The following is a 24,800-nucleotide window of genomic DNA, read 5'->3' on the forward strand; positions in this document are numbered from 1 at the left end:
GATGTAAATGAATGTCTTTTTTATGATTTTATTTCATTTTCGAGTACACAAACAATAAGTTCACAGAATATAGTTCACATGCAATCTTAAATACATTCAAGTTTCAAAGTATATCTATAGATGATAACCAAAAGACACTATTATGTTTTATATAAATGAATGTCTTATTTATGCTTCATGGTATGATTGTTACAAAACAATTCTGATTCAACAAAACAAATAGTTCCGATAACTATCATAGTAGTAATTTATAGGGTGGCTTGCATCATTTCGCTGTAACGATGAAGTTGCCTCCCTTGATCAAATCGATAACATAAAGCAGGCCATCACAACTTCCACCTTTCAGTCATCTACTTACCTTCATGTTGATATAACCTCATAATGTTCATTGCAACACTACACACCTCTTAGTTTCGCCACAAGCACATATACCTGCTGTTTTATCGTCGTTACCTTGATGGAAGCTCGAAAACCATCGTCACCAGACACTGACCTCAATCGAGTGTCACCTGTTAATATATGTACAGCCATGTGCGACTCAAATCGCGGCATCGGACTCGGCGAGGGATTTCCATGGCCCAGTTTGAAGTAAGTACTGCTATGTGGTACGGCGTATACTGCTTGTTGTGTGGCAGGGCCCCTGTCACAAGTCCCTGTCACAAGTCACCTGTGCCCAGCGCAAGTACCACGGCGCAATAATGGTAGCCTAGTTTGTGGTATACCGACTTTAACTGAAAAATGAACAAAGACCAGCTATCATTATTATATCTCGTGTTTACATTAGCTTGATTAATACCAATCCCCACAGTACGATGTCACCACAGTACGATGTCATGACACTTTATTACGATGCGATGTCACTACAGAACGATGCCATGTCACTTTATTACGATGCGATGGCACTACAGTACGATTTGATGACACTTTATTACGATACGATGTCACTACATTACGATAGGATGACACTTTATTACGATGCGATGGCACTACAGAACGATGTGATGACACTTTATTACGATGTGATGACACTTTATTACGATACGATGTCACTACAGTACGATGTGATGACACTTTATTACGATACGATATCACTACATTACGATGTGATGACACTTTATTACGATGTGATGACACTTTATTACGATACGATGTCACTACAGAACGATGTGATGACACTTTATTACGATACGATGTCACTACTGTACGATGTGATGACAATTTATTACGATGCGATGTCACTACAGTACGATGTGATGATACTTTATTACGCTACGATGTCACTACAGTACGATGTCATGACACTTTATTACGATGCGATGTCACTACAGTACGATGCCATGACACTTTATTACGATACGATGGCACTAAACTATGACGGGATGACACTGTTTTACCCTGTGGTATCTCTGTAGTACGATGCGATGGTACTACCGGATGTCACTATGTGATGACAAAAGTGTACGATCAGATGGACTCGGGTAGATTCCGATTAGCAACCCATGCTTGTCATAAGAGGCGACTAACGGGATCGGGTAGTCAGGCTCGCTAACTTGGTTGATGCAAGTCATCGTATACCAATTGCGTGGATTGATACAGTGATGTCAGTCACTGGATTGTCTGGTCCAGACTCGATTATTTACAGACAGCCGTCATATATCTGCAGTAGTGCTGAATGTGTCGTCAAACAACAAACAAACAAACAAACAAACACATTTCTTGACAATATGGTGACAATGTGTACAATATCAATGTCAAAAATAATCAATGTCAGCATCAGGTTGTAACAGATGGACGTAAATGGTTAAACAAAATATGTATGTATGTGTCAAATTCATAGCTATAAATTCAGTAGGTGTAGGTGTTTGCCAATACACAACTGTTAAGTAATATTCCGACATGCCGTGATATAACTCAAATACTGTTCACATCGGCGTTACACCCAGCTCACGTAGTCAGAATATGTCACAGCTGGTGGGAACGTCACACCTACGAGCACTGTTGCCGACAGAAGCAGTTACGCTCAATTTGTTCCTCGTAATGAATGTTTTATTCTCTTAAAATGCAATATATCAATTTCTGTGTACTTATGTTGATATCGCGATTCAATCAGTCAATGCAAGGGCGCCAGCTGTCTAGTATGGGGTGATATCAATCACATACACGCGCGTATAGAGCCAGCAGAACAGTAATTAAGAAATCTATGTAAATGTATTTACTGTAACACAATGAAATCGCATAATCAACTTTAACTCGAAATCAGAAAAGAGGTGTTTTTGTGCATCTTCATCTCCATCCACATCGAGACCCGTGAAGATTCCGGGTTAGAATAGGTCTTCTGCAACCCATGCTTGTCGTAAAAGGTGACTATGCTTGTCGTAAAAGGCGACTAACGGGATCGGGTGGTCAGGCTCGCTGACTTGGTTGATGCATGTCTTCGATCCCAATTGCGTGGATCAATGCTCATGATATCAATCATTGGATTGTCTGATCCAGACTCGATTATTTACAGACCGCCGTCATATAGCTGGACTATTGCTGAGTGCGGCGTTAGGCAACAAACCAACCAACCAACCAAACCATCCACATCGAATGACATTGGAACCCGTACGGCGACTGTGTTGGCTTTGATTATCTCATGCCTAAATACACAGAACAAGATTTAATTTCTGTGGTCATTATCCAAATATTACAAAATAAAATAGAATATGCGTTTTCAAAATATATATCTTGGTCACGTTTAAGAGAGGCCGTTGGGCACTGCTTGCATGTGGTTAGTAGTGGCAATGATAATGTTCACGTTTTAATGTTTTATGCACTGACCTCATGTTTCAGCATACGAAAATGGACTTCGACTGGAATTGTAAATTCGAGGTTGAAGTAACTTTGATAAAAACGCGTCATTTGTGTGCAACAGGGAGTCGTTAACGCTATATAATTGTCAATATCCCTCACCGGTCGGTTAGCCTAGTGGCTAAAGCGTTCGCTCGCCACGCAGAAGACCCGGGTTCGATTCCCGACATGGGTACAATGTGTGAAGCCCATTTCTGGTGTCCACCGCCGTGATATTGCTGGAATGTTGCTAAAAGCGGCATAAAACCAACTAACTCACTCACTCGGGTGAACCTTAGTTCAACTTGTTAACGCCCAAATCTAAAAATACTCACCTCCATTGCAAAACACACCAAAGAAATGAGAAACATTTTATGAGTTATGCTCTTGAAAAAAAACCTACACTCGTGAATTCCCACTTGTTGTCATGGAAACGCAAAAAATGAATAAAAACGTCCAAAGTGCAGTGTACGTATGCCTGATGTGTATACCAAGTTGCATGAAGAAATATTGCATGATGTATGAGTTTTGCTCCTGAACGAAACGTGACGGACGGACGGACCACGTTACTTCATTTGATCGGGGAATAGTGAAAAACATTTATGTACATTAGCAAACAGAAAATACGTGTACGTATTATTTTTGCAAGAATGAAGTTCAGTTCATACACGCAAACAGAAACGGCCCTTTTTGTCCAGGCAACTAAATTGCATATAAAACAACAATTACAACTCATTTTTTGTCACCCATGTTTCCTGGTCTACACCTGTGTATTTGTCGTCATTCACTTGATACTAAGTAAATGAATTTCTTACACGTATAATTAGTGGTAGTACAACGCAGATTACCTGACAAATGCCTATCTTTCCATATTAATTCCAAGACATCAATGTGGCGATACGCTCTTGTAATATCAATAAAAAGCGACAGATTCGTAATATAGGTCGCGAATTAATCGAGATTTCAGGGATATGATCCGGGTAACCTCGCGAAAGAAACAGTAACAAAGGCAAGATCCCGTCCTGGAGAATTGTCAGAGATCAGACCCCCCTTTAAAGTGGTCGCCGTGAATTAACTGTCTGTCTGTCTGTCTTCTTGTTTTTGTGCTTTGGTACCTCGAAGAATGTATATACAAACACACATTCATTTGGTGTATGTTGTTACGAGGTGATGCCCAGATTGACACGCAATGGTTTCGGAAATCGGTACGTCAGAACTAAAGTGTGAAATCGGTAAACGAACACTCAAGATCATTCAATAATCAACAAATTATATTCCAACACAGCATTAGAGTGAGTGAGTTGGGTTTAACGCCGCTTTTAACAGTATTCCAGTTATATCACGGCGTGTCGGCTTGATGTGGGAGGAAAGCCCGAAGTGATGCAGGTCTCAGACGTTTACCACTTCGGTGAAACCCACCAGCACGGTTATGCTGCTGACAAACCTAGAAACATAATTGGGGCGAACCGGGATATGCCGCGATTCGTTGTGTAGAGTTGTGTCCCTTGGGCACGCCAGAAACCTATGATTGTGGGTTCGAATCCCGGTTCGCCCCAATTATGTTTCTAGGTTTGTCAACACCATCTTCGAGCTCGTGGGTTTCACCGAAATGGTAAACGTCTGAGACCTGCATCAGCTCACTCACTCAGCGGGGGAATATATCTCTTATACCCCGCGACGAGCACTACAGGCTGCACGTGCATTTCAGAGAGACAGAATAAATCCTCAAAACCCCGCTTCAAAGCCAAAAGCCGCACGCTTTTTCCGAGCCAATGGATGTCACGTGACATATCGCAAGCTAACCTCACCTCAATCGAGCACTTGTTTTCTATCAAGTTTATGAATCATTTTACAATGGCATATTAAAACATGTAGATAAGATAAATACGTCGTAGCAGGATCACTCCGGGTACATGGGGTTTTATGCTTTTTTCCGGCTCGTGTCATAAAACCTAACGCGGGACACATAAAACCCTATATACCCCTCGTGATGTTGCTACAACTTATAATGTATGCCTGGTCACAACAAATAAATTTGAATAATATCATCACAAGATGAGCAATGCCTGTTAAGAACATCCTCAGTATATCAAGCACAGTGACTATGTGTCGAAATACATTTACTTCAAGTACACTTCAAGTACATCAGAGCAGTGCAAACCCCTTTCTGTAGCACTACTGGACATTGAGGCATGTGTCCATGACTACCAGAGCAGTCTCAGTGTAAACCCCTTTCTGTAGCACTACTGGACATTGAGGCATGTGTCCAAGACTACCAGAACAGTCTCAGTGTAAACCCCTTTCTGTAGCACTACTGGACATTGAGGCATGTGTCCAAGACTACCAGAACAGTCTCAGTGCAAACCCCTTTCTGTAGCACTACTGGACATTGAGGCATGTGTCCAAGACTACCAGAACAGTCTCAGTGCAAACCCCTTTCTGTAGCACTACTCAGCATTTAGACATATAACCATAGCCACTAGACCTGTATTATTGACAACTTTTAGTATTTAGACGTTAATAATGCATACATGTGCTCTGAAAAACTAGGGGACCATGAACTATAAATTCTAGTATTAGAACAAAGATAAGTGTTTGCGACAGACATCCTATACTTGAACGCTTATATGGCAAGCCGTTTTCACATTTATTACGGAATTACAGATATCTTCAATTGTTTTAAAGATATCGGTATTTTATTTAAAGATATCAATAATGTTTTTAAGATATCAAAAAATAATTTAAGATATCTTAAATTCCTTTCTGATATCCATAATACAATTACTGATATCTTTAAATGTCACGGTGATATCAACAAATTAGTTTGTGATATCTCTAAATGTATTTAAGATATCATTAAATAATTACCATTCTAGTGTAAATAAATCTGTTAGAAATAAATTCAAGATATCTTAAATTCAATTCAAGATATCTTGAAATAAGTTATACATATCCACAAATGCATTACAGATATCTTTAATTCAATTAGAGATGTCTTTAATTCAATTAGAGATATCCTTAATTCTGACCGTTACTGATATCAAAAATCCAATTAAAGATATCATTTATAATTTTGATGATATCTTTATATCAATTATCGATATCAGTAATCTAGTTAAATCAACATTGTTAATGTAACATCTTTGATAATAGCAACAATTAAAGATATCAATAATTAATTATTGATATCTGTATTTGGTTTCAAGATATCAGGAATTGAATTATTGACATCATAACGAAACATGACATTTTGATATCTTTAAATAATATTTTGATATTAATAATCGAATTTAAGATATCTGCAATTCTTTTCAAGATATATTAGTAATACGCTTTCGCCATATCCTTAATTCATTTCGTGATATCTTAAATTTTATTGCAGGTATTTACAATTATCTGCATTTAAGATATCTTTAATTCCATTCAAGATATCTCCAATTCAATTGAAGATATCTTTAAAACAATTGAAGATATCTGTAATTCTGTAATAAATGTGAAAACGGCTTGCCATACGCTTGTTGCTATGAGTTACGGGTCAGGCGATTAGATAGTGTTTATTTACTGTGGAAATGTAAGTCAAACATCGATTTGTCTCTTCAGATTCATGCTTTAGATGTGAAGTTGCTGATATTGTATTACTCGTTTTCAGGGGAGATTATGAATACTACACAGGTCTTACACAACGGACATCCGATCCAAGTAAGTTGATTCTGAAAGAATATGCTGCTAAGGGCTGAACTTGTGATCTATGTACGTTCAGAATGAATGTGTAAAATGGTGTGGGTTATGTCCTTGTCTGTATCTGCTAATTTGTCCCAGCATTCGGATTTTAATGGGTTTATTTGATTTTATGGCTTTTTCACCCAGTATGCATGATTATCTAAACGGTCGTTGGTTCTGATTTCTTGTAAATAATACAAATATCGCTACACTGGGATAGTGATAACTGTTGGATATAAGTAGATTCACAGAATAAAGCGGGAAAAGAGTCTATCTTCGCAAAGAATAACACGTGACTAATCACAAATGTACCAGAAACTAGTGTATTTGAGAGGTACATCATTCCTGAGCGATAGACAGCCAGCGATTGCGATCTGCTTCTTCACAAAACGATGACGTTACCACAAATGCTTGAAGTAGTGTTATCGTAAATATCGATAAGCAATCTAAGACGAATTTATTATGTAGACGTACAATGCAACTATTATCTTGCACCTACACCGTATATTTATGTTTTATTCAGAAAGTTCAGGGGCGGAAGGTAGCCTTGTGGTTTAAGCGTTTGCTCGTTACGCCCAATACCCGTGATATTGCTGGAATATTGCTGATATCGGCGTAAAACCATACTCACTCACTCACTCACTCTCTCACTCACTCACGTTACTTGTTCCCTGCAGGTATGAAGGTGGTTCAAATCAAAGGAAGAAGGACATGGCTGTTGACCAGGGAGAAGGAGAAGGATGCCGCATCTGTCATCAACGTTATCATCAGTTCTACTCTAAGGTGTACCCGTTGTGCCATGCGCCATGTATTCTACATTGGTGTCTATGCGTTGTCTGTATGCAGAGATCGTACCGTCTACATGCATACATCGACAAGACACGTTTATCCAACGACTATGAAAGTGGGACTGTTTGTGTCGCGATGTGATTCTGTCTCATGTCATGACAACTGTGTGTTTTGCATGGGTGTTCTCACACTGGGAAATATGTATTATATCCTATAGTTATCTGTTGTATGTACGCCAGGGTAAACTGTGTGCATACCGACACTGACAGGATGTCCTTGTCATGTTTGACATGTACCATAGTCAGAGGAACCGACGTACATGTGCTGTACTTTCTTTCGATAGGGAGGGTTCGCATAGGAGTCTTCACAAAGTTGTGACGTCATTTGATGAAGCTGTACATTATGCCGTTTCTGGCCCCCGCCGAGGTGAGATCGAGGCAATCTGGGTGATGGGAGGCACCCACGTGTACGAGGTAGGTACACTGAGATACGGGTGTATCCGCAGATTATTTCTACATAAACGTTTCTAAATGTTAGGATTCTGGGACATGTTTGCTCAATGACCTGGCCGACTTCATGTCATGAGCCACATATTGTTTTATATTGCTGACTACAGGCTGCGCCAAGATAGCTGAAATATTGCTGACTGCAGGCTGTTGTCATCTACTTGAGATATTGCTGACTACAGGCTGCGCCCAGATAGCTGAAATATTGCTGACTACAGGCTGCGCCCAGATAGCTGAAATATTGCTGACTACAGGCTGTCCCCAGATAGCTGACATATTGCTGACTACAGGCTGCGCCCAGATAGCTGACATATTGCTGACTGCAGGCTGTCCCCAGATAGCTGAAATATTGCTGACTGCAGGCTGCTCCCAGATAGCTGAAATATTGCTGACTGCAGACTATTGTCTTCTACTTGACATATTGCTGACTAAAGGCCGCTGTCATCTAGTTTACATATTGCTGACTACAGGCCGCTGTCATCTAGTTGACATATTGCTGACTACAGGCCGCTGTCATCTAGTTGACATATTGCTGACTACAGGCCGCTGTCATCTAGTTGACATATTGCTGACTACAGGCCGATGTCATCTAGTTGACAAATTGCTGACTACAGGCCGCTGTCATCTAGTTGACAAATTGCTGACTACAGGCCGCTGTCATCTAGTTGACATATTGCTGACTACAGGCCGCTGTCATCTAGTTGACATATTGCTGACTACAGGCCGCTGTCATCTAGTTGACAAATTGCTGACTACAGGCCGATGTCATCTAGTTGACATATTGCCGACTACAGGCCGCTGTCATCTAGTTGACATATTGCCGACTACAGGCCGCTGTCATCTAGTTGACATATTGCCGACTACAGGCCGCTGTCATCTAGTTGACATATTGCTGATTATAGGCCACTGATATATAGTTGACATATTCCTGACCAAGAAGTAACAACAATTATGTCTGTTTTTTCTTTACCGTTTATAATGAAGTCTGCATATGTATAAAGTTGGGTTAATGCAGCGATATTAGGTTCAGACTGCATGGTGTGCTTATCTCAACCGTTCTTTAACAGAATGCCATCAATCACCCGATGTGTCAAAGGCTATATTTGACAAGAGTCTTCGGAACCTTTGATGCAGATGTCTTTTTTCCAAAGTTTGAGGAGAAGTTCAAGAAAATCAGGTAAATGTGTTTCAAAGGAAAAAAACGTTTAAGGCTATATAACTCGATACGTACTCACAATTCAGATAAAACGGCATCTTTATTATGTCTTTGGTATCAATTGTTCCAGTGATCTGAAGGTAGATGGTGAGCCGAGGGAAGATAATGGTGTCAGGTACCAATTCGAAGTATATGAGCGTCTGAGAGAGATGGTTTAGAACCACAGGCAGATGAAGACAGGAGCACCATAGATGTCGGATACCCGAACCAGAGCCGACGTGACTGGAGCCTACATGACTGGAGCCTACATGACTGGAGCCTACCTGACTGGAGCCTACATGACTAGAGCCTACGTGACTGGAGCCTACATGACTGGAGCCTACATGACTGGAGCCTACATGACTGGAGCCTACGTGACTGGAGCCTACGTGACTGGAGCCTACATGACTGGAGCCTACATGACTGGAGCCTACATGACTGGAGCCTACATGACTGGAGCCTACATGGCATGGCCTGGGTGGTACGCTGTTGTACAGTTGTATAGCCATTATTTTCTATGGTTACATACTTTATTGTCATTTCATATTTAAATCATGTATTTGTCATTTAATGTCAGAAATATCTCCTATTATGACAATGCTCTTGTTTCGAAAAGGGAAATTATGTATTAGCTTTTTGGATGATTGTAAATATTCTGTATTTGTTTCAAATATTTCTATATTTATGAAAACCAACACTGTACCAGGCTGATTCCGACATGCTTAGAACACGTGTTATCTGACTATATAGATAAGAGTTGTTGTAGATCAGACCTTTTGAAATGCAGATTGATTGTTGTTGACTCACTAATTACTTGATTGTCCATTGTTCTTATTGATACACCTTGATGACATAAGAACATTTTCTTCAGTTGTTAAATCGTTAACTAAGCGGCCTGTCATGAGAATTTCCTTGTCGAAATGTAACGCTCCTGGTGTTCCCTGTATATGCATTACCTGTATACAGCAATATATTATGTTATCAGGGAAATATTGAAACTGTTTAGTCGATATAGCTAATGAAACATTACATGAAGCATATTGATCTTATCTTTTAACTGTCAGAACTTATGTTTATTATAGTATGATCAGATCAAACTATTCCTCTCCAAATAACCTCCTTAGGAGTTCCTGGTCTGAGAAGTGCCCGAATGCCCACTAGATTGTAGTAATACGTTAAACAGTAAATATATTAACACACATTCAAATTTCTTTTGTTGACTTATTTTCAAAGTTATGCAGTCTATAACTGCTCTGTTATTCAAAGTGTGTTGCTGAGGTGCACATATAGACATAGGCTTACCAACTGTGTAATCTGCCAACTCGTGCTTTAATCTATAATATGTATTATTTTACAGTGTTACATTTCTGACAAACATGGCATACAGACACCTTTCCATTAATCTATAGATTAAGGTTGATTTATCACCAGATTAAATAACAAGAGTTTACTATTATTCAGCCATGTGTATTGACGCCAGTGCACATCTTCGTGACATATTGTTCGTAAAGGGCACACAGAAAGCGATCAATTTGACGAACACTACTACAATCGACAGTCAATGGCTTACACCCCAGGGGACGTACGATACGGATGAAGGTTTACAAGTGCGGCAATTATATTGTAACATGCACTTGCACCTTCCTGAATAATCTTACCACCGACAAAATTCGAGTATAATGTTGCACACATTATAAGGATCAATCAGGTCATGTCAGTCTTTACGACGACTGCTGAAGCAGAGTGTTGTGTGTTGTGACGAGACTTCCTGCGGGAGGTTCAGGGCATCGCTTAGTATATTCGTGACAGTATGGTAAGTACATGCATCTGGGATACGAAGGAACATAAATACAGGACAGGTCAGGCTTGTTCACCAATGTATGTCCGTACTATTTGTGCTTTATGTTATCACTGAAATGTTATGGCATCGTGTCTGGACCATACTGAGGTCACGTTCTGCAAACGTTTTTTTCCAGATTACAAAGGGATTCTGGTCAAGACGAATAATAAATAACATTCTCTTACATTCCAAGAATCTACGAACTGGATACAGAACTATCTCTACGATTTCACCGAGGAGATGCAATTTATACCTGTCATGGGACATGTTTATATGTTGGAGTTATACTAAAGATTATAAAACAACAGGATACACTTATGTTCATGTTTTGTGTTAGAAATTGACAATAAGATAATTTCATGAATCTCTTGAAATCTCCAGGGCGTTAACGTTATGTGATGACATGGCCCCAACTCGTCAGTCACTCGATGGTTCACGCAACGTGTGTGTATGTTGTATGCACGTGGCATTGGTCAGACCAGCTTATGACCGACATGCAATACAAATTTAATAAAGTTTTGGACTGTAATGTTGGCCAGTTACGTTTCTGAGAAAAAATACTGTCGCTACTATATAATCGCTGAAAGGTTATAGGAATGATACATCAAGATAAGTATTCAGCAGATATACATATTTATTGTAGATACTGACGGAAACGAATAAGGGAACAGTGACACATATAGGGAAATAGGCTTTACTGTCAGTACTATTGTAATAGCGTCCATAGAAATTACACATATGTCAGAATCAAATGCTGAGATGTGTCTGCGTGCATTGTTCCGACCTGTATTTGGTAGACAAGGCTGGGAAGCCCTGCCAGCATACCCTTGTACTGTGTCTAAAACTAATTGCTCCTTGATTACTCCCCATAAGCATATTACCAATGGTTTACTAAATGTATCTGCTAATATAAAATATATTTCACTTGTGAAAAACTAGTTGACGGATTGAAGCAACTCAGAACGACTTTCTGTATGTTCCCTCAGCATCTCCTACACATACATGGAATGTGCAGACGTGTTCAGCAGAGGTTGATCAATGAGAGCGTACGGCATGTCACAACAGATGGCTCTATCGACATATTTGTTTTGTCACAAACTGATTGCTTGAGTATACTTGAAATATCACCTTAGCTCTGTACAGCTGTCACAGCGCGTCATGCGAGTCGTAATATAAAGTTTGATTGTATATATATTTTACGTAATCTAATCGGTACCAAAGATGTAGTGAGGAAGATCATCCAGGGGTATGTATGGATGTGTTGTCTAATATATTTTATGGATGTATTTATATTTTGACTCGTCTGAATATAGTTTACAGTTAAATATTCACTTTATGATACCTATAAGTTTGGAATTAAGGCAATCGGGCTTCCAAGTAATTGTAAAACGGGAAAAGGTGGCAGCGGTGTACGTTTCAACGATACGTGTGACGGTTGATATTTGTCATTTCACTATGTGGAAGCATATATATCCTCACACAAGCTGCATGGCTTGTGATAACAGGGTTGAATGAGTAAGAAATAGACTCATGGTCGTTGTTTATCGTACAATAAAACACTGCAGGGAGAATAAACCACGAATATACATACATATTGTACAGCCTGTTGTGGATGTTAATAAAATGCATAAACTTTAAACATATTTACCCGTATATGAATAATGATGAGTCCTTGAATATAATCCGACCTCGGCAATGTCGGACAAGTCCATTTTGTGAACAGGGATTTTCGTTAGGTATTTCCCCCATATTCTCGCAATTGTCATGTCGATTATCTGCACCTTTCCCCCCAATATTTGAATGCGGTCGTCCGGCCACTGCGTTCTTCTTCATTGCCCGGCTCCATCTATGGGGAACAACAAGACACTTACCTCTCAAAATAAGGTCGTCCAATTTACGTCGTTCAAGTTGCGAGCGCATGTTCGAATCTCCAGAAATTACATCATGATAGAACAATGTTTTATCGTAAACTAGACGTGTAATGAGATGACTGTGCATCCAAATATCTTGCCATGAAAAAAATGTTTATCAGACCAAAAGACTAAAAAATTATATTATATTTGACACGTTTAATGTTCTTATCTTTACATGTTTAATAGTGCCTTATTGACAGATTATTCACCCACTGTTTCAGCTACGTCGGCGATTTCGGAAGAGGCACGTCATCGTCTTTGGCTGCATATCATTGGTGTTGGTTCGTAGTATGATGAGCTGTAAGAGCATGTTCCTTTTATATTGAGTTGCCTGATGATGAGTGTATTATGATGAGCTGTCAAATCATGATTGAATTATGTTGTGTTGTCAGATAATGAGTGTATTATGATAAGCTGTCAAATCATGACTGAATTATGTTGAGTTGTCAGATGATGAGTGTATTATGATGAGCTGTCAAATCATGATTGAATTATGATGCGGTGTCAGATGATGAGTGCATTGTGATGAGTTGATGAAATATATTATAATGATATATTACATTTTGTGTCTTGTCTTCGGGTGAAAACTAGAATTTCGAGAAAAATGGTTATTTATAATGTGTTGAATGAAAAGATGTCATATCGTGAGTGTATTACGGTGAGAAGTCCGTACAACATCAGACCATGTATGCATGAACTGATGAGCTGAAAAGATGGATTCGTATTCTGAAACTGAAAATTCCGTTCATAATTTCAAATATCTGTAAGACTATGTTCCTAATACAATACGTTGAGGCAGATCATCAGCTGTAATTGAGTAGGGTGAGCACATACTATAACGAAGGATGATGTACGGTTGTGTTTGGCACAATGGGGATGATCTGTAGGATGAATTGTGTCAACAGATGGACCAGAAACGTCAGCAGACACATCCATGACGAGGCGACATCTTCACGTTAATGAGGTACATGACGGTGTTTAATTCCGTACCAACTGAAATGTGTGAACACCTATGTTCATTCCTTTGTTCTTTTAGTTTAACGGAGCAGAAAAGGTGCCCTAGTACACAATGCATGTCGTAAGGGACATGCCACATAATACTGAGATATTTGTTTGAGACAGAAACGCTCAGTTAGCACCACAAAAAACTAAACTAATCAGCGACAACAACGACAATAATAATAATAATAATAATAATAATAATAACAACAACAACGCGCTCAAACTCCACAGCGTACTCATGATGGCGTCTTAACAACACGAAAAAGAAATAATGGGATGTTGAAGTAGAGTTTTGAAAAATATGTCTTTAACTGTGCTTTGAAATGGGCCAAAGATACAGCAAACCTCGAAAAGGAAAAGAATTCCACTTCGTAGCTGCTTCTACTCCTAAAAAAACGATATCCAAAAGTATTTGACTATAGATATAAACCTGATGGCCACAGTGACGACATGGGATGGGAGGTAGTTGAATGTGTGACATCAACCGCAGGTCAATTCCTAGTTGTACTCAGTCTTAGTTTGTTTCAACTAACACCACACGTACTATTTACTATCGATTAATTTATCTATATTGCAATAAAACGTGATAAATCTCCGGGGCTCCTAAATTTATTCCCAATTATTCGGTAAAGGAGCATAGTCGATTGTACCGATTCCGGATAATAATAGTAATCTGGGTCACCCATGACTCGTTATATAGCCCCATTGATAAAACATAATTAGTCTACATTTTAATGAAAGTTAAAGTTCTACCACTGACAAACAAATGTAACTACAAGGTATATTTCAGATGAGGAAAAAGAATTATCTAAAATTGGCAATAGAGGGCATCCAAACGTCCGATGAAAAAGTATTACTGAAGCGCTACCATGACAGCCTGATGACGGCACTAGGAAACAGAAGTGAGGCGACCAAGGTGAGGAGCCAATGTATCTTGTGAACTTCAGTTTCCACTTGTGCTACCTTGTTTCCCCCGCTAACGTCCAGTCTGATACGTGATCAGCGGTTCGTGTGGTATTCAATTGTGTATGGTGTGTAAGGGCATCAGTGTATATTGTTGCTTTCCTCAAAACGACCGTATTTCCCACGGTTTATTGATTTCTTCCGACCAACTGGAAACCCCCCAACCTGATAAAAAAAGTGATGGTTTGTGCCGTGTTTATTCAAGTCAAAAAGGCCACTGGCCCAAAGGACATACATTGTCAATATTAAAACAAAATAGATAGTTACAATATACACGAGAGGATTAAAACAATATATATACATAACAACAAGCAATTATTGATGAAGTGTAGGATGCAGTTTAAAAGCAAAAAATATGTATTTACTTAAATTTAACAGTGTTTGAGGGCATTTGGAATTAATAAGCTTTACAAATGTTGTAACAGAAGGATGTTTATAATAAATAGGTTGAATATAAGATTCCTGGAGTTGAGAGAAGGCTTTGCAGACAAGTAATAAATGATATTCGTTTTCAATTACATCAATTCCAGAACGGCTACAGTATGAACATAATCTGATTTCTTCATCCAATCCCATTCTTCGTCCAAGTTCAATCATTAAATTTTGGCATCCGCATCTAAATCTTGATAGTGCTTGTCTGTAAGTCCGTAAATTGATATGTGTAAGATAGAGTGCGACATGTAAAACAGATTTATAAGTAGAGTAGGAAGATAGTTTAGAGTTGCCTGTAATGTCTGCTTGCCATTGTTGAATATCTACGTCGATGATACGTTGTTTTATTTCTGATAAGAATACTGATTTATTTCCAGAGTCCTGCATGATCCAAGTGTATCCAAATCCGTATCTAAATAAAGTTTCTTTAACATATGACACCCACGATGTACGGTTCACCCTGTCCAGTCCATGTAACATTATGTACGTTTGCTTTGAAAGTCGATTGTTGTCCATTGAGATAAGTTTAGTCCAAAAAGATAACAATTTCATTACTTGCGTCACGAAGACAGTATTTCTTCCACAGTCACCAAGAACAGCAGCATTGCATGCATTTTGAGGAACATAGATAATCATCTTGAAATATTTTAGCTGAACTGTTTCGATACATTGAATCCGTTGAAACCCCCAAATTTCAGCGCCGTAGGTGAGGATTGGTAATATCATTCTAGGTTTGCAGCAACATTTATTGGCAGTCCACCACACTTAAAATGGAGTTTATAGATAAGCTGGCATGCTTTTTTTGGTTTGCTGTGCTAATGTCGTTGTTGCTCGAGTCCATGCGGCCTTAGTCGTGAAGACGAGTCCCAGGTACTTATAGAATGGCACAACTTTAACCTGTGTTCCTTTGTAAAACCACTTTTCGTAGCTGCGTGGGTATCCTCCATTCCGAAATACTACAATCTGGGATTTATCTAAATTAAGAGAAAGCCCCCATTTGTCACAGAATGTGCTGAGAACATCAATTTGTTGCTGAAGCCTCCCAACCGTATCTGTAGTGTTTGCCACGTCATCTGCATACAGGAGAGAACATTCATTTGGAACATCTTCTGAAATATATATACCTTTACAGTCTGATATTGTCATCTCTGTTGTAAGTTCATTTACAAATAAGCTGAAAAGTAACGGGCTTAGCATACAGCCTTGTCTTGTTCCTTAAAAACACCGGAAGAATTCTGTTAAACCACAGGAAGTTCTGACATACAACTTTAATTTGGAATACATTTTTCGTAGAATAGTCAAGATATTACCACGTATATCATAGTTGATGAGTCGGTACCAAAGATGAGAATGGTTTACATTGTCGAAAGCTTTCGAGAAGACTATGAGAAAACAATGAAATCGTCCACCCGACTTCAAGAGATATTTCCTGATCATTCCATATAAAGTGAACATGTTATCTACTGTTGCGTAGCCCTTCCTAAATCCAGCTTGATTTTCGTATATGATATTGTTGTCAGATGTCCACTGTTGTAATCTTTCATTCAATATTTTTTTAAGACTTTTCCAATTATTGGTAAAAGTGAGATACCTCTATAGTTGTTTACGTCATTCAATGATCCCTTCTTGTGGAGAGGACATATTGTAGCTTTACACCACTCGTCAGGAACATTTCCAGTTACAAGAATCTTGTTGAAGAGACGTAAAAGGACAGGCGATATGACATCAACAGAATGAAGTAATATTTCTGATGGTATACCATCATAACCCAGCGACTTGTTCCGCTTTAATTCTCCAATGGTTATAGTTACCTCAGACAAAGTTATAGGTGCATTTAGGAAATAAGGTGTGTTATCTTTACAGTCCAGACACTGGTCGTCATGTAAAGTTAAGACATTATTTACCGTATCTTCCATTGTTGTATCTTTTTGTTCTCTATTTAATCAACTTTGAAAATGATTCAGCCAATCATGTGCACATATTTTGTTATTAGGTTTTGAAGTTGTTAGCTTCTTCAGTTCCTTCCAGAGATCGTCAGTATTGTGTTTAACTGAGGTGAGATTGTCCGATACACTTCTTTTAAAATCTTCTTTTTTCTTTCGGCAAACATCTCTGAAAAGAGATTTCAATCTTTTATTATCTTGAATATCTTGGTGAAGATATGGACATGTGCAGCTCTACCGTAGAAGTCGTTAATTAATAGTTAGAGTTAGAGTGACGTCCCTTTGCTATTGACACGAAGTTAACAAGCAGAGTATGGGGGTAGATATCAATGCCTGAAGAGTAAAGATGGGAACTTTTTCGAGACGAAAACCAAGCGTAAAATTCAGAATTAACACATTGTGTGTGTCGTTGTCAGTGGCCACGCTTTTCGTGATAGCGATGTTGACTGTGACTGTGTGTGGGGACGTTGAGGCGAACCCAGGTCCTGAAACCCTAGCAGGTAGTGTTAAATATACAGTAAAAGAACTAAGTGAAATAGTTTGTTCACTTCAGGCGGAGATAAAGGGGCTAAAGGATCAGGTAGCTAGACTTACTTCAAGTCTCGAAACGAAGACTAATGTCTTAGGGAGAAAAACTGATGATCTAGAGAATAGATCAAGGAGATAGAATATTGTGGTGTAGGGGATTCTTGAGAAGGATGGGAATGAAAGAGAGACCTGGGCAGATTGTGAGACCGCTATGAGAAAGGTTCTGGTGGATAAGCTAGACGTGGATGAAGCAGAAAGTGATGAAGGGGTGGGGATAGAGGAGCCCACAGAGTTGGGAAGAAGAGAGATGGAGGGAAGCCTAGACCTATAGTTGTCAAGGTCACAAGGGAAAAGCCATCCTTACTTGTGCCAGGGACAAGCTTAGAAAGAGTCCTGTGAAAATCAGTGAGGATTACAGTTATGTGGTAAGAGAAAAAAAGGAAGAATTTGATTCCTCACATGATAAAAGCCAGGAATGATGGAAAAGAAGCTTACCTGCGGTTTGATAAGCTGTTTATTGATGGGAAGCCATATGACTTTAACCACAAAACCAGTACATTGACTGAGTTTAGATAGAGGTTAGGCCGGGCCCAGTCACTAACAGACTACCCAGGGACTGAAACTTATACTGATGCTTCATCTGCTAAAGATATATTCTCTATCTTCACATGGAACTGCCAATCTCTTAAACGCCATCTACAGGATAAACTATTGGAACATATACTGTCACAACACTCAGTGGTAGGATTATGTGAGACATGGTTGTATTCTGTACATGACTACAGTACATTTCTCTCAGACACACATCAACTATTTGCTACATGCAGAGACAGGCTGAAGCATGGATGAGTTGGTGTGTATGTTGATAAGCGTTTGTGTTGTACAAGAATACAGTCACATATTCAAGATGCTGTCTACTTACTGTTTGACAAGAAAGTCTTTGGCTATACCAGAGATGTAGAAATAGGAGTGCTGTATGTTTCACCAGAATACACCCAGTATTATGTAGGAAAAGATACTGACAGTTTAGAAACATTAGATGAATGTCTTCATAATATTAAAACGTGTAATGATGCTGACATTATACTTACAGGTGACTTTAACTCTAGAACAGGTATCAGAGATGATTGTATTATTGATGACAGTGCCGACTGTCTTCCAGGTGGTGAGTGGTATGATAGTGACGATTTACACACCAAGAGAAACGACAGAGACCTAGAGGTCAATAACTTTGGTAGACGTCTTTTGAATATATGTATATCACACTCTTTGCATATTGCCCATGGTAGATTTCAGGGTGATGCCCTCGGTGATTTTACATGTGTTTAAAGAAATGGGCAAAGTGTTGTAGATTATTTGATTGTTAGTTCATCTTTATTTCCAGTGATAGATGCTTTCAAGATTGGAAACTTGGATATTCAGATCATTTTCCAGTCATAGGTGAATTTGTAGCAAAACAGCAAGCTAGTATGGAAAATGAAGATTATTCAACGAGCATGGCGTCTTACACCAAATATAAATGGGATTCTAGATATACTGACACGTTCCAGAGACTAATCAGAGATGAAACTGCAGCGGAGATTGTCAATCAAGTTGAAAACAACATAGAAGAGGCTGTACTATTAGTAAAAAGTGATGGAAAAGAAAACAATAAGATAGAGATATATTCATGTGAAATAACGAGTCCTGCATAGTGATTATAAACCATGGTGTGCATTATCTATAACGGTTTCTTTTACTCCTTTTCCGGCCGACACATTTCTTCTGTCTGATGATCAGGTTAAACGTTAAACATTGCATGCATTGATGTCGTCAAGACTGTATTGTCTCTTCTAGAACTGAACGAAGACACTGATGGAAACACTCTTAACAGGGTAAAGAGTGTATGTCCAATAATATGTATGTCTAATAATGTGTGTGTGTAATAATGTGAATCCAACACAAATATGCCAATATGTACAACTACTAAGTTGAAGATTTTTTCAAACAAATACTTTATTTACCCGAAATGTGTACATTGTTATCATGTGTTTTGCAAAGAAAACAAAACCGTCATCTTTTTCAAACGATGATGGTTTCACAGAATTGTTACATTGCAATGGAGGATAAAAAGCAAATATTTAAATATATCTCCATTGAACATCTTTCATGTGATCACAAATTGATAGCAGTCCCTCTTTTCCGGTTATTCGTTTGTAACATGCACCCGAAGATAAACTGGAACGTATTCTATTTACAGCTCCCCAATCGAAATCGATACTCAGAAAGACGGGATCACCTGACACGTGCGTGTGATTCCATACCAGGAAGACAGAAGACTTTAAGATCACTGCACACCTTGTGGTACATGGACACTCCTAAGATGGTGTACTGTTCTGTTGCCAAATCTGGTTCGAGTTTCTGGAGACGCACATGGGAAGCGCTCAGTGTGTATGATGGTCATGAAACATCACCCTACAAATTTGCTCATTCAGCGTTCAAATCTAAATATCATAGGCTGGACATTATCAATGCTACTAAGTCAGGAGAGATGGGTTTTTCCTTGCTAAAACTGCTTGACACATCTTTCAAATATGTATTTGCAAGAGATCCATACGCACGCATTTTTTCGGCGTATGTTGATAAATTTGTAGCTCCCAATAATTATTTATGGAAACAAATCGGAAAGAAAATTGTCCAATCCAGAGATTTGGCTTCCGATAAGAGTCTTCGATGTGGGCATGATGTAACATTTCGTGAGTTTGTGAAGTACATCATTGACACCCCTAGGCGTCGCCTTGACGATCACTTTATTCCCGTGTCTAGTGTGTGCGATGTATGCAACCTTCAGTATGACGTTGTTGCGAAAATGGAAACGTTTAAAGAGGACGTGTCATACATATTTAGGCATCTCAATGTCGACAACAGAATAAAGTTTAAAGATTTCAAACTGGAGCATTTGGTTGATTCAGTCGTCGATTACGTCACACGGGCCTTTTCCCAACGCAAGCGGATTCGTCCATGCGTGTCTTTCCACACAGCGCTGCGTCGTCTCTGGAGACAGATGCAGATCCTGGGACTGATATCAAAGCAGGAAGAGTTTCCCCTTACCCCAGAACAAAGTGAAACATCCAAGGAAATTGAAGTTATCAATTTAGCCCTTGAAGCAAGCTTGAGAAGTGGTGTGTCCGCATCAAACAAGGAGGCCTTTCTTCAGGCATATCGTACGATTTCGAAAGACGATTTGGAAGAAATAAGAAAAAAATACCTTAAAGACTTTTTGTTATTTGCTTATGACGATCGGCCACAAATGTTGTTTCAGAAATCTGAACAGTTTGACAACACGTTTGATTATTTTGATGTGCTGAATGAATAATCTGGAATGAAGCGTTCGATGGCACCCTAATTGTGATAAACATTTCAACAAAGCTCCTATTATATAAAGAAAACTGTCACTGAACGTGATTTTGTGTGTGTGTGTGGGAGGGGGGGGGGGGGGGGTTGTTTGTTTGTTTGTTGCTGCACTCAGCAATATTCCAGCTATATGAGCGCGATCTGAAAGTAATCGGGTCTGGGCCACACCATCCAGTATTTGATATCATGAGCATCTATCTACGCAACTAGGTTGCGATGACCAGCATCAACTAAGTGAGCGAGCCTGACCTCCCAATCCCTTTAGTTGCTTCTTACAACAAGCATAGTCGCCTCTTACGACAACCATGGGTTTCTGAAGACCTATTCTAACCCGGATCCACACGAGTGGGAGTTGGTTGTGTCTTCACTGCGGTCTCCCCAGTATGGATGGAGGGTATATTTAAATACTGAAGATTAAATGAAAGTACACTCTATTCTTGGTTGCTGTAATATGAAAAACAAGGCCGTAATTGTTCTATATGTATTTTCCTTTAAATATTTCTTTGGCATCAATAAACAGTATGGGTATTTAGTCCCAATACAAAACTACTGACGACGTCTTCTAATCATTTTTTAGGCACACGCTGCTAATCTACTAGTAATGCCATGGCAATAGTTCATGATAGTCCAAGAAGTCCTGAATGACGCAAGCTGTGTAAGGTCTGGCGGCGTTGTAAGAAATAACGCATTGCAAGTGTTTCACTGTCAACTGAACTGACGTGCAAAAAGAGAGTATACAGCTATGTTTGATAATGTCTAAAAAAGAAACAATCAAGAAATGGTTATTCGACTGAGATGTATTTGATACGGGTATGATAGTTGTGTTTTGGACCTTGGGTTTGCAGTGTTTCGGTGACTGTTTTGTAATAGATACTGGCACAGGTCCGACAGTAATACACTAGCTACTATAGGAATAGATACTGGCACAGGTCCGACAGTAATACACTAGCTACTATAGGAATAGATACTGACACAGGTCCGACAGTAATACACTAGCTACTAAAAGAATAGTTACTGGCACACGTCCGACAGTAATGCACTAGCTACTATAGGAATAGATACTGACACAGGTCCGACAGTAATACACTAGCTACTATAGGAATAGATACTGACACAGGTCCGACAGTAATACACTAGCTACTATAGGAATAGATACTGGCACAGGTCCGACAGTAATACACTAGCTACTATAGGAATAGATAGATACTGGCACAGGTCCGACAGTAATACACTAGCTACTATAGGAATAGATACTGGCACAGGTCCGACAGTAATACACTAGCTACTATAGGAATAGATACTGACACAGGTCCGACAGTAATACACTAGCTACTAAAAGAATAGTTACTGGCACACGTCCGACAGTAATGCACTAGCTACTATAGGAATAGATACTGACACAGGTCCGACAGTAATACAGTAGCTACTATAGGAATAGATACTGACACAGGTCCGACAGTAATACACTAGCTACTATAGGAATAGTTACTGGCACAGGTCCGACAGAAATACACTAGCTACTATAGGAATAGATACTGGCACAGGTCCGACAGTAATACACTAGCTACTATAGGAATAGTTACTGGTATAGGTCCGACAGTAATATACTGGCAACAATAGGAATAGTTACTGGTACAGGTCCGACAGTAATACACTAGTTACTTTATGTATAGATACTGGCCCAGGTCCGACAGTAATACACTAGCTACTATAGGAATAGTTACTGGTACAGGTCCGACAGTAATACACTGGCTACTATAGGAATAGTTACTGGTATGGGTCCGACAGTAATACACTAGCTACTATATGAATAGTTACTGGTACATGTCCGACGGTAATACACTAGCTACTATAGGAATATATACCGGCACTGGTCCGGCAGTAATACACTTGCTACTATAGGAATATATACCGGCACTGGTCCGACAGTAATACAATAGCTACTATAGGAATATATACCGGCACTGGTCCGACAGTAATACACTTGCTACTATAGGAATAGTTACTGGTACATGTCCGACAGTAATACACTAGCTACTATAGGAATAGATACCGGCACTGGTCCGACAGTAATACACTTGCTACTATAGGAATAGTTACTGGCACAGATCCGACAGTAATACACTAGCTACTATATGAATAGTTTCTGGTACAGGTCCGACAGTAATACAGTAGCTACTATAGGAATAGATACTGGCACAGGTCGGACAGTATTACACTAGCAACTATAGGAAAAGATACTGGCACTGGTCCGAGAGTAATACACTAGCAACTATAGGAATAGATACTGGCACTGGTCCGACAGTAATACACTAGCTACTATAGGAATAGATACTGGCACAGGTCCGACAGTAATACACTAGCTACTATAGGAATAGATACTGGCACAGGTCCGACAGTAATACAATAGCTACTATAGGAATAGTTACTGGCACAGGTCCGACAGTAATACACTAGCTACTATAGGAATAGATACTGACACAGGTCCGACAGTAATACAATAGCTACTATAGGAATAGTTACTGGCACAGGTCCGACAGTAGTACACTTGCTACTATAGGAATAGTTACTGGTATAGGTCCGACAGTAATACACTAGCTACTATATAAATAGTTACTGGTACAGGTCCGACAGTTATTACACTTGCTACTATATGAATGGATACTGGTTTTGAGGGAGTCTATCCCACTCCTCTTGCAGCGCCTGGCCAAGTTCAGCCAACGTGATCGGCGGCCTACGCTTTGACGCACTATCACCGCTCAGACGTGTTAAGTAGGGGAAAGGTCTCGGCTCATTGCTCACCATGGCATTCTATATCTGTAATGCTGCTGGAAAACAAGAACATTCTGTCAACATTTATATGATATAGCGTGTTTACAGCTGAGCGCGCGCGTGGCGAACCAGAACATTTTTATATTTTTCACAGAAATTAACCTTAAGAGAGGAAATAGTAAATTCGCTAGTCATTAGGCATAGCACACATCGATAGTAATGCCAGAAATGTGCCAAATGACGTGCGACTTTAAGATGTCCTTTGTGAAGGTTAATTTGTGAAAAATATAAAAAGTATCAAGAAATATATGCACGATAACAATATGTCGCAGTACTTGTGACCATAAGTAGGGGCAGACAGTCTGGTACTCAGAGACAAGACAACAGTGCAGTCTTGTGAACACCAAAAGATCTGAATTTACCCATATATTGTAATTAATTCATGGAAAACATAAATCAGTAAAAGTGTTCCAGCTTTGTTTGTCTACGAATGTGTCCAGATACATGTACTTTTAATCACGTATATGTTCCCCAGGTACGTGTGTTATATTATACATTTATCTCCATTCAACCATGAAAAAGTAAAACAAGAACTCCATGGTTAGGAAGATTGGCATAATGGCACAAGGATAATCGCCTTCAAACAAAACATGTCACTGTATATACTCAAATATCAGTTCGGACAGTATGCATTACATACGTATATGACAGACATTGAAGTGTCCAGCAAAGAATTGTCATACGTAATCTTTAAAAGGACACCACTGGAGACAATGAAGCGAACCTTGCAAAGTTCCATACTGACATATGTTTGTTGTACTTTTGAATGGTTCTAAAATAAAGCGTGCTAAGTATTACACTGCAATTAAAAAAATTCACACTTCATATTTTAAATGTTTTCTATGTGTTGGTACGTTTGTCTCAAACAAGGTAATCCTTAGTGAAACAGGCTTAAGTAATATTTTTGTAGCCAGC

General features: G+C 39.1%; 1 protein-coding gene across 1 annotated transcript; it reads left to right on the forward strand.

Moving 5' to 3' along the window:
- The first annotated feature begins 318 nt into the window (after positions 1-318).
- LOC139473468 (uncharacterized) lies at positions 319-21,079 on the forward strand. Its single transcript, XM_071256061.1, has 8 exons — positions 319-588; positions 6,479-6,528; positions 7,227-7,332; positions 7,682-7,811; positions 13,014-13,092; positions 13,698-13,756; positions 14,585-14,710; positions 19,900-21,079. The coding sequence occupies exons 1-8, from the start codon at positions 458-460 to the stop codon at positions 21,013-21,015; spliced, it is 1,797 nt and encodes a 598-aa protein (XP_071112162.1). The 5' UTR covers positions 319-457; the 3' UTR covers positions 21,016-21,079.
- The last annotated feature ends 3,721 nt before the right edge of the window (positions 21,080-24,800 follow it).

The sequence above is a fragment of the Haliotis cracherodii genome, unplaced genomic scaffold (assembly GCF_022045235.1).
Source record: "Haliotis cracherodii isolate W230 unplaced genomic scaffold, xgHalCrac1.p SCAF_29, whole genome shotgun sequence".
Classification (NCBI taxonomy): domain Eukaryota; kingdom Metazoa; phylum Mollusca; class Gastropoda; order Lepetellida; family Haliotidae; genus Haliotis; species Haliotis cracherodii.